The 16,136-nt window shown below is 41.4% G+C and overlaps 2 protein-coding genes across 3 annotated transcripts; both read right to left on the bottom strand.

The window, feature by feature from the left end:
• Window positions 1-26: 26 nt before the first annotated feature.
• On the bottom strand, window positions 27-6,631 carry ccdc28b (coiled-coil domain containing 28B). 2 transcript variants are annotated; one of them, XM_068338981.1, is made up of 6 exons: window positions 6,458-6,631; window positions 4,036-4,379; window positions 2,595-2,764; window positions 2,274-2,428; window positions 1,595-1,617; window positions 27-1,465 (listed from the first exon to the last, which is right to left on the bottom strand). In XM_068338981.1, exons 2-6 carry the CDS (start codon window positions 4,269-4,271, stop codon window positions 1,411-1,413), a joined length of 639 nt encoding a protein of 212 aa, XP_068195082.1. In that variant the 5' UTR covers window positions 4,272-4,379; window positions 6,458-6,631; the 3' UTR covers window positions 27-1,410. The 2 variants fall into 2 exon arrangements, with proteins under 2 accessions (XP_068195082.1, XP_068195084.1); XM_068338983.1 differs by having other exon boundaries at window positions 4,036-4,374.
• Window positions 6,632-7,922: 1,291 nt separating this feature from the next.
• tmem39b (transmembrane protein 39B) lies at window positions 7,923-12,575 on the bottom strand. The gene is made up of 9 exons (XM_068339041.1): window positions 12,424-12,575; window positions 10,692-10,885; window positions 10,272-10,491; window positions 9,704-9,787; window positions 9,367-9,521; window positions 8,945-9,278; window positions 8,666-8,853; window positions 8,445-8,565; window positions 7,923-8,292 (listed from the first exon to the last, which is right to left on the bottom strand). The coding sequence occupies exons 2-9, from the start codon at window positions 10,820-10,822 to the stop codon at window positions 8,059-8,061; spliced, it is 1,467 nt and encodes a 488-aa protein (XP_068195142.1). The 5' UTR covers window positions 10,823-10,885; window positions 12,424-12,575; the 3' UTR covers window positions 7,923-8,058.
• Window positions 12,576-16,136: the final 3,561 nt, after the last annotated feature.

Below are 16,136 nucleotides of genomic sequence, written 5' to 3'. Positions count from 1 at the left end.
TGGTCATTGATGCTATTCATGTCCTACTTCATAAATAATAATATTAATCATAAAATGCTTTACAAGAAGCACTCCAATATTCATTTGAACTTAGTAATTTAACATTACTAGTGGATACAGAAACATGCATGAGAAAAACTCTACTTTTGATCTCTTCACTAGTAAAGCTAATGGTCACCAGTCTTCAGGTAATTTGTCTCTTAATGCATAAAATTAAAAAAAACCATGACAAACAGAACTACAAGATGAACTGATGCTCTGTAAGAATCCGTTTTTTATTTTTTACAGGAACTCGGTAATATTTTTAACACGATTAACTAAATTGCAGATTCTTTTAATGGTGATAAGAACCTTTATTTATTGGCAGCACCGCCTGAAGCATTATTGACAGAATAACCAGATCCAAGCTAAGGCCTTATCAATAATATCGCTTGGATCATATTACAGAAATTAATACGAACCACTGCCAAGCATGAAAATAAAAGTAACAAAAAATGTTCTCATCTTTAAAGTTTCAACTCCCACAAGTAGCTGCCATGTTGAAATCGGGCTCTTCGGGCTGTTCAGACACTGTCTCGTCTGACAGTGTCTGAACAGAAATGTGAAAGTGGGATTGGACGGCATTCCTGTGTTCTCCAACTCACAGTGGGTGATTTTACATGAAATTCAGTAACATTCATAAAAACAAAGTCTTCAAGTCTTTGAAAGCACTAAAAATAATCACCCGTTACTTTGAGCATCAGAAACAGAAACAGCTGGACTACACAATGTTGAAACATATCAATTGTTTTGTGTTCTATGTGTTAGTTCATCAATGAAATAGAAAATAAATAAATAGAAATATTCAAGAAGAAATATACACCAAAATAAAATGTAGCCTTATAAACTTGTGATACAAAAAAAGGAGTAAAGTAACAGCAGAAGTGAAAACTCCCTTTTAGGTTCTGAACTGGCCAAATGTGATCGGTTCTTCAGTGCGGCTCAAATTCTTACCTTTGCTAGCAGAGAAAATCACAACATAAGACGATGCAAAAGATGAGGCAGAACATAAAATTCTAAAACTGTGCTTGAGATTGAAAACAGAAAGAACCAGAAATTACAGCTGGATCGACTAACAGGTCAGTTGAGGTCAAGTACAGGTGAAAGATTTTTCCATAAACTCAACTGTTCATCAAACTCTCTGATCAGCTGTTGTGCCATCAACCAGGACTTGAATATTTTGATTGAATGTTCATTTAATCCTCTGCTGCTGTTTGTCACTCCATTGCTCCATTGGAAAAATAATCCGTCGACCTGTGAATTTTTTCCACGCCGTAACTAAGGCAGCTGGATCAACGCCATGGCAACCTGGATTGGTTAGATGTTTGGAGAGGATGAGTGTGTGGTTGCTATCCTCCACACTTCGCTCTGTCAGGGTCCAGATGTCTTTGGCAGGTCCTGGTTCTCAGCCAAATGCAGCTTCTGTCTGAACGAGGACACGTTAAAGATTCACACAGAAAGGACTTAGAACTGAGAAACAGATGATTTAAAAATCTGCACACGGATTGTTGGGTGGTTCCCAGAAATAAAACGTCACCCATTTAGGAAAGGATACATCGATGTGCTGAGCTCCTCGAGCTGTGGGAAACAAACAAACAGATGAGTGTGTTGTAAAAAATGGAAAGTGATGTAATCACAAACAACAGCCTGTGTGTCGGGTCATCGATCATGCTCCTATCGTCTGACCGCACTGTTAACAAACACACACGTTCCTTCCTAATTGTGCACCATCTGCTCTGGTGCACAATTAGTCATCACAGCTACAGCTAACAAGTGTTCCTGGCAGCCGAGTCCGTCATGAGCTGAAGGATGGTTTTCACATCCCCGACATGCAGCACTGCAACTTCCCCACAGCCGGCGAGGTGTGGAGAACGCAGAACCACAAGAACGCTGAAAATAGAAAGCCTTCTCGAGCGACGCAGCTATGTTTGTGACGGATAATTATTAACATTTAAAGAAGGAAATAAATTAGTGATACATGCGAGCTGAGCTGCACTTTCTGATACTGTACGATTAAATTTCATTTTTATGATTGGACAATTCACAGCTTGGAGTGAAAGGAAGAAAAATAGTGGAGCATGAGCTCAACATCTTAACCATTAAACACGAACTAAACCACTTTCCGTATAAAACCGTTTTACACTGAACTCAATCCCTCAAGCTGACATCTGTTCATTTCTTATCAACAAAAGTGCAGATTTGGGCGACCTTGTGCTGCCGTGGTTTGTGCCTACATTACAGAGCAGGTGCTCCAGGTTGTGGTCAGAGGCGCACTTCCTCTGGTCCTCTGAAAGCTCCTCCACATGGCTGTCCAGGCTGAAGTGCAGTCGGGCTAGCTTCTCCTGCATCTCACGCACATGTTCCAGCTGCTCGAAGGAGCACACCTTACCTAGAAAACAGAAAAACTGTTTCAAAGGCACCCGATGTGTAGAAATAGCACCACGCTCTTTGATTTCACTGTGATTCATCCACCAAAGCGGCTTTTTCAGCTGGATTTACTTTCAGCCTGAAACTGAATATTCTCTTGGTGGTGTCTCTGATCGGGGTTATCTTACCGAAAGCCTGTAATTTGCCTGAGTGGAAGTCGTTGAGCAGGTTGAGGAGGCCTCCCTCCATCTCCCTCACGTCTGAGACGTCTGTGAGGAAAGAGTGCTGCAGCGGGGAAGACTGGATGACCTTGCTGGGCCCTGCTGGCTGGGGGGCCCTGGGCTTCTCTTTGTGGGTCCTGTGGAAAAACAGAAGTAGGAAAACATTACGTCCACGTATAATCTGTTGTTGCTGATTGATTAAGTAAATAAAATCTGATCTGCCTTCAATCGTGTCATCAGAAGGACCAGAACTGGTGTGTGTATCTGGCAGCAGGGCCCTTCAAATGGTTCTGAACAGATTTTAATGAGACGTTGGGGGGGGGGGGGGGCAAAGAAACATCATCTGGAGAATCATCTGAATCCAGAATATTTTAGTTATAGAACAAGTTACAAGATTTTTGCTTCTAATCTAATGGCTAAAGATTAAAATGCTTGAAGGTCAAAATTAATTAAAAATTATAGGGGTATGTTAAAAATTCACCACTGTGAGATAAAATACTATAAAATCAGATGAAACTCAGCTGATTGAGTCAAAAACCCACATATTATCAAACGTGTCTGAACCACATCCTAAAAAAGAAATCACCATTAGAGAGACATAGATGTTCTGCAATAATAATAATCTACATAGAGAGCATTAAGTACTCAGGATGTCCCGTCAAATGAGAATTTCATCCAAGACAGAAGGGGAGGGGGGGGGGGTTGGAAGATATGAGGAAATTTCAATTTGGAGAAATAAAAAAATATAGCACAAAGCAGTGCATGGGAAATATGTGGGGGATAATAATAATGACAATCATCATCATCATCATCATTATCATCATCATCATCATCATCATCATCATCATCATCATCATCATCATCATCATAATGAATACAAATATTTTAACTGTGATATAACTTTGGCGGGGACACAGACAGACAGACAGACAGACAGACAGACAGACAGACAGACAGACAGACAGACAGACAGATAGATAGATAGATAGATATTTTATTAATCCCGGAGGATATTGTATATATCCACTGCTCAGGCATTACATAACAAATAATACTGGATAAACACCAGGAGGAAAAGAAACACTGACACCACAGGACATACCACAAGACATACATTACACTAACAGACACATGCAGCACTAACAGGACTTATATACTAAACTATAACTAAAATATAAAGACAGTCAAATTAAAATATAAACTGTATAAAATGTTAAAAATATAACAGTATTAAATTAAAATATAAACAGTATAAAATTAAAATATAAACTGCACATTGTATGTGATTATGATCACACGTACTCTTATTTGTCCAGTGATGTTTGATAAATATGGGATTAAAAAAACGTAAAAGCATTTCTAAACCCTCAGTTTCCTCAGGATTTTCCTGTTACATTCAAACACCAACCTGGTGGTCTTTGGCGGGGCTACGACGGCGGTGAAAACCTCTTTGGGCTGTCCTGGCGCTCCAATGGACCTCTTATACTTGCCCCTATTCTTTGGGGAGGGAGGCTGCGGCAGGCCGAGAGAAAAGGTGGCGCTTTTGCTGGCGGGCAGGACAGAGAGTTTTCGAGGATTGATGGGCGGAGGAGGAGGCTGGGGGAGAGACACCTTTGGGCTTCGCTTTTTGCGTTTGTCTTCCATTATTACTTGTTTATTGAAGGTGAGCAAACAAAACCAAAACCCAGCAGCCTCTCCGTCCCTGAAAGATGATCCTGACTCTAACTAGCGCTGAGGCCCAGGACTCCTGTTCTGCAAAAAGGCATTCAGAGATCCTCTCATCACTCAACACCACAGGCAACACACAGCTTTCAGAGCAATCGATGGAAGCTACATTAATGGGGTGATACTGTGAAGAAGTATCAAGTGACAGTGAGAAAGAATTATGAATTATCATTGAATTACCAAACATATCAAGACTGAATTCAAGTTGTGATAAACAGTAAATGTTTGTGCTTTATTTATTCTAGATGTTTTTCTCATTTTAAAAACGTGGGGAAAAAGCAGGCGAGAGATATTTTAAGACCAAAGTCTAAACGCAACGTGTTTGAACTGAAGGCGTGTGAAGGACTGAGACAAAGCAATTAAATCATCAAGACTCCATAACATCATAACATCTACTCTTATTTTATCTTTTATCACACAACGGCATTAAATGACTGAAGTGCTGGGCCAAGATGCAAGATGATTGTAGTTGAGCATATTATATGTTGTACAAATGGAACTCAAGTATATTATAGCTTTCAAGCAAATGGATGAAAGAGAAAATCAATGCCTTGCATCGTGATGGAGATGTGCTGATGGTGAGATCGTGGAGTGGGAATAGCGGATACATCTACACTCAGTGAGAGAATGGAAAAAACTCCTTTAGTGGAACTAATTCAGTTCCACAGACGTCGATACTTGAAATACACCTATAAATGTAGCACGGTACTGTATTACAGATCTCCTACAATACATTTGTACTGTGCAGTTGTTTCTTCTTTGCTTTTCACAAGTAAATTTCTTCAACCCAGAAGATAAAGGTTTATTGGAAAAATATATTTTTATCACCTGATTGCAAAAAATGGCAACGTACTGTAGATATCTCAGTGCAACCAACAAAAAATAATCTCAAAATTCAAAACCAGCTGAATTCTGAATTCTCAGGACGTCACACATTTGTAAATCAAATCTAATGTTGTTATAACACGGCGCAAACCTTCATAGACTTACTTCTGCAGTGGTGTCCTAGTGTTTTCCTGGTAGGGCCTAAATTTACATACTAGAGCTGCTCTTTAATTCCCAGACCTACACCTACTGCTGATCCAAACCAATCTGAGATAAAACATCTGAAGCTGTTGTTCTTAGGAGCAATGAACCATAACTAGGTTTTATTTCCTGTGGACCAGCGATATGTCTGGAGAAAGAAGACGGAAGCTTTTGGAGGAAATTTTGCACCATCTGCAAGGAAGTTCATGCTTTGGATGTCACCAGCATTCCATAAGAACCACCATTGAAAAAACAGAAGTCAAAGTTCATGGTTTCAGAATAAATCTAGAATAAATCTAAGGTGAATAAATCAGAATAACTCTAGAATTTCAAGAGTGTAATAATCGCCTGATTTCTATCGTTTGGGGGAAGGTGATTGCGGCACTTAAACCCTGTAATATTATGTATCTGACAGGTCCAGGAGGAACGGTTTATGATTTCACAGGAGCACTACCAGAACCTGGTGTGTTGTTATTCACCATGTTGGAAGCAGGACCATTACTAGGAAGTCCCGGAGACATTGGTCTATAAGGAGCTGTATTCATTTAGTCAGGAAAAACATCACTGTGAGTCTTATTGGGAAAAGCATCACATCATCTCCTTTATTGAGCTTTTTGAACTGTTTGGTTTAGTTATAATGCAATGATAAAAATATATTATACTCTGACAATAAACCTCAACATGTAGTGGCTATTGAATGATGGTGGTGGTGGTGGTGATGTTTTATAATGGGCTCAGTGATGCAGATCCTTCATCTATTACATCAGTAGAGTGTTCGCTGATGACAACGACAGAAGTGTGTTCTGGTGTCATGGGGTGTCAGATTAACGCTTTACACCAAAACAGTGGATGAACGCACTGAATGAAGTGAACTACTAAACAATGCAGCAGCCTCCGCTGCAAAGATGGCTCCTACAGTCCACTGATACACAAAGGAAACTTTACGCGCAGAAATCCTTCTTGGAAAATATACATATTAAATAAATTTTGAGTAAAAACAGCGATCTGCTCCACCATATTATTAAATGCATTTACAAAGACCGTGTATCGTCGTCTATAATAACACAAACAGGACTTACCGAATCAATAACGCACCAGCGAGCAAACCGGCTGGCCGGAGCGTTAAATTCTCTCTTTAAAACGGTTAGGCGCACTCCATTTAAAATCACTGATGTTTAAATGTCTCCGGAGCGGCATTAAGAATCAGTGTTGGAATAAAAACGCGCAGCATCGACGCGTCCGGCTGGCGCAAACTCGCCTTGATCCTCCTTAAAGGGCCAGCGCGCCTTAACGCGCACAGACAGCGGACCCGGCATGGGGCGCACTGCGCAGGCGCACATGGAGGATGCAGCGTCCTGTTCAGAAATCAAACTTTTTTATTCTCTTTCATATGTTCGTTGTACTACTTATCAAAAAGCATTTTCAGGAAGCCAGATGCACAAAAATGTGTAGGGCAGGGTAAAATTTTTAATTCAGAGGCGTTGCGGGATGTTGCAGTCTCTGACTGCCTTGTTTCATACTGGATCTGCAGAATCCCACAACCTTGGAGGCATGTCAATTATGTTCTTTCTCATCACTTAATTTTGACAAAATAAAACTTTAATGAAATTCAAAATATGGAAAGGCACAGAGACATGTGTCAAGTTTGTTGTAGAGAAAATGTATTGTTTGAAAGATAAGGTACATACAAAAAAATTATGGTTGCCGCACATGCACCAACAATCACATCCCACACCATATAGTTTATAAGGAAGAGATTTCGGTGCTATAAATTAAGTGCTAATGAAATTCAAAAAAATTCTACCTTTCTTTGCTAACACTCAATTCTTTAAAAAAAAAAAAAAAATCAAAAATCAATAATAGCCTCGTCTTCAGCCACTCATCTGAATCTGGGTCACGGGTTAACCTGGAGGCTATCCCAACTAATTACAGCAGAGGCTGGGTACACCTTGGTTAAATGGAAAGTTTATCACAGGGCCACACAGAATGCCAAGCACCCGTTCACAGTAAGTAAATAAGGGGCGGCAGTGGCTCAGTGGTAGAGCGGGCGGCAGAGCGGGTCGTCCTGCTCCCGCCCCAAAAAAAAATACCTGGAGGTGAGCTGACAGTGGGAGGTGTCAGCTCACCTCCGGAGCACTGTCGAAGCGCCTTTGAGCAAGGTGCCGTCCCCTTTACAAATTGCTCATTTGAGGCGCACCAAGGAGCTGCCTGCCACTCTACCTCCCATGCATGCCTACACGACCCCTTGTGTGTGTGTGTGTGTGTGTGTGTGTGTGCTACAGGGGCCTGTACTCACTACATGTAAGCATGCATTTGAATCATTAGCTAGAGTGTGCGTTCTTAATTTCCCTTCACGGATCATACCAGAATATATAGATGAAAAAAGGTATTAATATTTATGGCTAATTTATTTTTGGTTGTGAGAAGCATAAACTCTGCACAGAAAGGCTCCAAGTAAAATTGAGCCAGGGAAGTTCTTGCTGTGAGGCGAGGAAAACAAAAAAACGTTTTGGTCTGAGCTAAAAGAAATTAATACAGGTTAGATAATACAAAAATATTTCTTTTTATTATGGCAGATCAGAACAAAACATGACACAAAATGCAGTTTGTAGAAAAAATACAGAGCTCTGATGCATGTTTGTGTTGTTCCAAAATTAATTCAACCAATAATTACTTCAGTCTAACTGACTTTCTGGTCAGACGAGCTGTTTGAGTACGAGTATGCTTTTCCTAGGACTATTCTGTCTCTAAGAAGCTTGAAAAAGGCGTAGTAGTTGCTGAAGAGGATCAGAGCCAGTGATATCATCTGATGCCACTTTTCCGAACATATCAGCGAGTAGAGCTGGTAGAATATCATGGCACCTTCAAGGATGACGAGTATGTTCAATATTCGTAACGGCTTGTTGAAGAAGAACTAAAAGAGAGTAGGAGATAAGATGTCAGACAGACAAAAAATGCCTTTTAAAAATTCCAGATATTCTACAAAACAAGGTTTGTCAGTGCAGCTCCTCTCAGATCTCTAGCATGCGGTGCTGATCAGCAGGATCTGCTCGCGGAGAGACTCACATAGAAGCGATAATGGGACACGTCTGAAGGAACTGCAACATTGTAGTGACCCATGGCCTTGTACACGTTCTTATTATGTTTCACCAGAACTCCCTGTGGCCACATGTACTCCTCAGTCCATCTGCGCAATGAGAGACAGCAGACAAAGATCAGGATTTGGCTCAAATTAACCCAAGACAGTTTAAAAAGGACAAAAAAGAGACAAACTGAGTTACACGCACATGTGCTGAAGAACGTTAGAACAGAGCGAAGGATCTACTTTCTGCCAGCAGCCCAGGTGAGCTGCGGCTTTGTGAAGCAGGTCACAGTATCGAGGAGGCAACAAATGTCTCATGAGGATGACGGAGGTGCTAACTGACACCAGGATGAAAAGCTCACACGACCACCGCTTGTCCACATACTGTGTGCTCTGAGGGAAAACATTCAGGTAGGAAAATATTTAGAATCTAACACCCATGATTAAAGTGTGATCACGAAACAACAGAATCACACTTCCTTACCTTAACGAACCACACGGGTACAAACGCAATGTAGTAAGCACTGAGCATCGAACTGACCAACACCTCCTTCATCCTCCAGTTGAAGTCCATCTTCAGATACTCCACCTCCTTCCGGATAAGGTCAGGGGACAGGCAGCAGGCGTGCGTTGGCATGGGCTGGACGCTGTACAACTGACTGGTGTGCTGCTTCCATGTCTCCTTTAGCACTGTCAAGTAGTCCCTGCCGCGGCTCATGCTGCCTACCTCTTTGGAGCCGATACTGGCAATCGGGGAGAGTGGACCCTCTCGTCGGAAGTCACAGCTCAGCCTGAGGAATGGAATATACATCCCAAATCTGTGGGGGAATAAAAAAGTAGGCAAACATAGATTTCTTCTCAGCTGGTATGAAAAGAACCCAAATCCCCGTTCCTTCAGATACTTACGGGTAGCAGAGGAAGAGCAGGCTGAGGACAGAATAGGTTCTGAAGAGGTAAATGAGGGATCTGCACAAACTCCAGCCTGTCAGCGTTAGCACAGCGAACCGAGCCATCACTAGGAAGATCGAATGAGGGAAGGAAAGTTTCCCACTCTGTGATGCCTGGGGGAATAAAACATAGATATGCATCAGTACAACTTGGTCATACAACTTTCATTTTGCCCAAATAAAGCCAAAAACGATGAAAAAGAAAAGCATCATTAGTTCAGCAGCAAATGATCATTGCCTTTCCTGTATCTGTAAATTTTTTTACAAAAACTGGTGAAAGACCAAAGCATTCTTACCTCTTTTACTATTGCTGCAATCAACCTCCTGGCTAATATGATGATTGTGAAGACCAGCATGTTATAATCAATGAGGTGAAAGTTCTGTGAACAATAACATTGATGGGTTATTGCTCTACTGCAAAAAAAACAACAACAATGGCAATATTGTGATCTCTGTTAACCAATTTATACCCAATATTAAGGCTACAGCTAACTACTAGCCAGCCAACTACTAGACCCTTAGGTTGTGAAATCCTATCACACTCAACAAAAAAACGTTAAGTGCTTCTGAAGTCTGTGTTTGGACGACGAATGGTTTGTTGGATGCGAGTGTTTATATTTTGTTGGGATTCTTCAAAATTTTTCATTTTAAAGTGTTGAACCCGATACGAAAAATTCAAAAATGATTTTTCCAAAGAATATTTATTTCTTCCAATACAAGCCTGTATAAAACAAGTCGAAGTGTGATTGAGTAATAGCACAAAATATGATGGAAAACATACATTTACATTCCTGATACACATGAGAAATGTTGTGCAGCCCTACCTGCTAGCCAAAGAAAACATCTGTCTTGCAGAGTACTCACCAGTGATGTGTGTGAGGGAGGATGTGATGATGGGTACCACCACACAGTCTTGTAGATATTGACATAATGGACAAAGAGAGCAATCAGATGGCAAAAAAAGAGATGCAGCTCAAACAGCACATTACGATCAACAGATAACTCTGGTATCTTGCAGTGCTTCAGAGGAATCACGGTCTGCGTAGCCAGTGGGGGGCTGGACATGCATGTTCCTGAACCATTTCTGCAGACAGAATGAAGTTTTTAGTCAGGACCATCCTGTTACAATGGAGAATAGCTACAGTACCCCACCCCACCCCACCCCACACACACGTTCCTGAAGTACAGATGTGAAGACATCCTCCTCATATATCAGGTTCATTGTTCATTTTTATAAATCTCATGATGTGAATGTTTGGTAGTGCCACGTCCAACTACACCCACCTTGTACGGGATCGCACTCCAGTGACAGGAGAGCTGGTGGAGTAGTTTCCATTGCTGACGGAGCCTGGTTCGTTGCTTAGTGGAGGTCTGCAGTATGTGGCACGGTTTGCCCCTCTCCTTCCACCAGCCATCACAGGCACACCCAATGCCCAGCTATATGTCTAGTTTAATGATTCCTCTCCCTGATCTCCCACCTGTTTACAGTGACAGTCAGAAACAATGAGAGAATGACTTTCTACATCCAACAAAAATACACTCAACTACTATAAAAATCCACATTTTCTGTATTTTAAACTTTGTCAATGAATACATATACGGCAGACCTTAAGAATTATGTCAATGTCTGAGCAGTCTTGAGTTTAAAATAACAACAATGTCCTCATCCAGTTCATCCCAAATGAGCAGTCCCTTCTGTAAATCTGATCTACTTCTATAAAAAGGCACGAGGGTTGTGGAGAAGTGAAAAAAAAAAAGAACTAGAAGAATGCTGCAGCTGGGGCAACATGACCGGAATAGTGCTAACGGCTTACCATGTACAGTGGCCTAGAATCAGGATTGGCATTGATGCCCATCTCTCCAACAAAGAACACTGGCACTCATAAAATGCCTCTACATGCCAAGAAGTTAAGCAATAAAGAGAGGCATGAAAGGCTGTGGGCACAATGATCATAGCCAGGATTAGACATAAGTAAACCCGGACCTAAACCCCCTGAAAACATCCGGAGTTGGTTGGGTGAACGAGTTTTATAGTGTGAACGTCCTCCACAAAATCAGCAACAGCTCAAGACAGCGCTCATCGAAGAGTGGACAGTCATCCCATTGGATGACATCATACAAAAGGTTCCACCAATCCACGAGAAATATTACCGCTGCAATCAATACTGACGGTGGACACACTGATTATTGATCTGTCAAAATGTGGTACACTCCAGTTCAGTCACATTAGAAATATCATCCACTTCCATATTTGGTGTTAATTTTGTTGCGTCGTTTTTTTGTTTTTGTAATGTGACAATCATCTAGAAAATATTGAAAGATCAGGAAGTAAATACAAGTTTGCCTTTTTTTTCTTAAGGCAAAAAAAAGTTGCAAATTTTATCAACAAACACAGTGGTGTCTTGAAATTCTTCCAGTCTATACTATACTATACTATACTATACTATACTATACTATACTGTACTATACTATACTATACTATACTACTTCAATGGGGAGATTATTTGTGCCATGTTTACAGTAATTATTTCATCTAGTTAAGAGTGAAATATTTTGATCGGTCACAAGACTGTGAAAGGGAGTGGTGCACAGAGCAAAACAAATACAACATGCTTGCGTCTGTAATAAATCAGATTAGAAATAATTGATTACCTTACCTACACAAGCCTACATTATAGATACACATCCAAACCATCCATCAGTGCGTGTTTATCACTAGCTGTGTAGGCTGTCTTATGTGGTGCATGTCTTGCGGAAGCTGGTCCTCTTAACTGGAAGAGCAGCTGAACCATTTGTCCTCTGCTCGGTTCTTAGAGCTCAGCAGTCGTTTCGGTTTGACACACGAAGCAAAGGTGGGAAACAACGCATACCACAACAACATGCGACCCACACAAAGGTGTCCGCCAAGACCATGCTTGATTAAATACAAAGATTGAGGCCTCGGCTAGCAGCTCCTGTGGCTAGCTAACTTTCTATCATCCTACCAAACAGGCTAGACAAGAAAATATAAGCTCACCAGTGGCAGCGTCTACTGTCTGCGCTGGATGCTGCTTCTTTACACAAGTAGTAAGTTAAAAGAAACACATGCTCGCTATATTTATTGAAATACAGGCGATTTTTCCTTTGAAATCTTCGAAGACAGTCATTGTTGATGTGAGCCTAGCCGCCGACGGGGGCGCGGATATGAGAGGAGCCTGTGGGCGGAGACTCAGTTAAAGGGACAGTACACCGAAAAGCAGCGGCGTCCGCAGACAGGCACGCCTTCCGGTTGTAGCTATTTACTTAAAAGGTTATTAAGCGTTTAATAGTGAAGCGCTAAATCAAACATGTCGACTTTTACCTATTTTGAGGTATCGTTGTATAGTACGTGGATTCAACGGAAAACAGTGTATCTCCAAGCAGTTCTGTGAGGATGATTTGAACTTGTGCATTGGTTCCACAGGGTGTCGCCCATTCGTCAAAAACGAAACCACACACTTCAGGTGGAGTGGTGAGTTTCAAATTGTCCATTGGTGTCAGTGTGTGTGTGAGTGGGTGTCCGTCTTTAGTGTGGTTTGGTGATGTCCTATCTGTCTGCCTCATGCCCGTAGTCTGCTGAGATTGGCTCCAGGTTGCTGAGCAGAAGCTGTAACACTTGACCCACAAATATGTAGCATCAGATTCTATGTCATATGAGCAGTGGAAACCAATACAAGGAACAAACCTTCGACTTAAAATATTCCAAAAAAAAATAAAGCAATCCAAATAACTCAAATTAAAAAAACGCTATAAATAATAAATAACACAATCAAAAGATCAACACATTTAAATACAAGAAAATACGTCAATCAATGAGAGATTTTTGAACACAAAGCAGTGATATGTATTCCAAACAAGAAAACAATCAAACCAGGTCAAAATAATAAACCAAACATTAAACAGACACACAGCTACATATGATTGGTACAGATGATGGATCAATAGAGCACACAGTAAGAGACGCCCAGCAAGGAGAGGCACGTCCCCAAACCTGATCAATTAGGCCACATGGTAGAAAACATTCAAAGGTGATTTCTCCACCACGACCAAATGTGAAGCAACTTGATGTCACTTGTGCAGATGACACAACACAACACAACACGTCAGTAGAATCCCAGCGCACCGGAGTGTAAAGCCATAGAATGGAGCCACGTCAACCATCTGTCAACTGTTCAGCTGTTCAATGAGATGCTGTGATCAGGCAGTCCGCTGATCAGTGAAGCGCTCCATGCATTTGTTGACACAGTAATAACCGAGGCCCACCAGTCCGCCCAGAGCAGCGGATGCTAATTCCGCTTTGACCCACAGACACCACCAAGATGCTTTCCATGCAGGTCTGTTGTGATCTTGGATTGCTGCCTTGATAGCAAGAAGAGTTTTCAGCTTCTTCCTCTGCGCTTTGATTCTCATGTCAATGGTTTCTGGGTCGTGGTTCTCAGATGTCTTAGAACAACTTGGCACTTCTTTGTCATTCATTCTGTCGGAAAACGTCTGAGAGCTGCAGCTGAATATATCATCCTGCTTCTTTTAATCCCTGGAAAAAATTATGATACTTTGTATCAGTGTTTTGACCTTTGATCTTCATTATTTATCATGATCACCATCATCATCATCATAATCTGAACTTTGATCTTTTCAAAGTTGGGGCCTCAAACTGTGACCAGCTAGTAGGAGGCCAGTCTTAACACTCCAGAAAGAAAATGCTCTTTATTGTTACTTCATATTTTCCACAAAGTCAAACAGCTGTTTGGTTTTTGATGTCTTTCATTTAATATTTAATGAAAACATCTGGATTTGATCTGCAGGAAGAGAAAAGCTGCCCTGAACCAACCAATGGCTGCTTTTGTTACCAAACCATAATTTGTTACTGGACACCTCCTGCTCTCAGAGATGAGGTGCGTTCAGTTTGACTATCCTGGGTCACAGCAGCACCGGTCCAAGAGGGTGACGATCAAACGTCAGCAGAACATCCAGACTTTCATTTAAGAATATTTCAGAATAAAACAGTGAAAACAAATGGTACCTGGCCAGCATTATCTGACAAATCCAGCTTCTTCTACAGTCAGTCCAAGGATAATAAACATTTGTTCAGTTCATTCCCACTTCATCAGCTGGAACTCCACTTACTGTACAGAGGTGTGGAATAAAACCTCTGCTTTAGTGTTACAGTGAACTGTGGAATGAAACCAGATCTTCAGTGGTTTTAGTAGACTGCAATACACAAAAACCACTTAACCAAGGTCTGATCTCACCGGAGATGGAGAGGTGACCCAGAACTGGACTCTTGGAATGACGTGCTCTGCTTCGTGGCAGCATTCCATACGAGTCTCAAAAGGCAACAACTCCAATTCAATCATTTTATAGGTTCTTTCCCCAGTTGCGATTTGTCACATGATTCAAAGGAATGTTTGTTGTCGCAGCAACAGATTCTTGAACCCGGGCGCAAAGTGTTTTTTCCCAAACTTGTTGGACACATAACTAATCACAGCTGAATTGTGATGTCGCAATTTGCATAGGCCACCCAAAGATTAGGGTTAGCTTAGGTTTAGGTTAACCCTTAGATTCACCTGTGGGGTCAGGTATGACCGCATTGGTTGTTTTTCCTCAGCAGCTTCAAAATCTAAGCTTGTAATATAGCCATATTCCAGGTTTAGGACTGTCTCCCCAATTGAGATGCATGGAAGGAGTTCATGTCTGATGATATATTAGAAGAGGAGCTGACATGCATAAACAGGGAGGGAGAAGGAGTAGCCTCAGACACGGAGAGAGTGGAGAAATGTAACCAAAGATGAGCTTGTGGCCGTCACTGGATTGACCGTTCTTGCAGGGAGAAGAACTAGGATGTGCCATCCGTACGCTTTTCGGGAGTCCTCTGCAAAACCCATTGTATAAGACCACTAAGTCAATTTGAAGATTTAAAGACATTCGCCAGTTCTTACGCTTTGATGACAAGTTGACCAGGGCCAACCTTCAGCACCCTGAAGTTTACACAGGCATGGACGACGACACTTCCTCACGAAGCTCTCAATGGAGCTTGTGACACCTCACATGAAAAGTCAACCAGAAGATACCCTACCAGCCTACATCACAGCAGCAATGGAAAGGGTTGGAGTGACTAAAGACTGCTGCGACCCATCCACAGGGAAGAGAGACACATCACCAGCAGAAGAGGAAGAGGTGCAGGTTATGTCCTAGAAAGGAAGATTGCAAAACCGCAGATTGCTTTGTCAAATGTAGTACCTGTGTGCAACGGTCACAGCCAGAAGCAAGTAGTTTATGACAAATGCACACAATGAGAGTTTTTTTATAATGCAAATTCTTCCAGTAAATGAAAAAATAAGTTAAATGGTTTTGTGTCACAAACGTTTTATTGCGAATTCCCGAAATATTAGTGTATTACAACTTTTTATTTTGAAGCTTTTGAAGAAAAACAATCCGTGGGGTCATGTTTGACCTCCCCTGTGGAAGAGTGGATGTATCGGTAACTTGTGCTACACCTCCTGGTAGACATGAAGCTTGGAGTATTTACATCCTGCAGTCATCACAACGCAAACATCATTTGCAAAATGATTTTGTAACAACATTTCTAGGTGTGAGTCCACCTGATCTTGGGCTGGAACTGGCTGACATAGCTGACAGACATATTGTTGTCCAAGTTTAAACTCTGGACACCAAACCTTGAAGAGGATTCACATGAGAAGCCCATACTTG

Source organism: Antennarius striatus, chromosome 17 (genome assembly GCF_040054535.1).
Source record: "Antennarius striatus isolate MH-2024 chromosome 17, ASM4005453v1, whole genome shotgun sequence".
Classification (NCBI taxonomy): Eukaryota; Metazoa; Chordata; class Actinopteri; order Lophiiformes; family Antennariidae; genus Antennarius; species Antennarius striatus.
The sequence above is the reverse complement of the archived record's forward strand: the minus strand, read 5'-3'. Positions and strand labels throughout refer to the sequence as shown.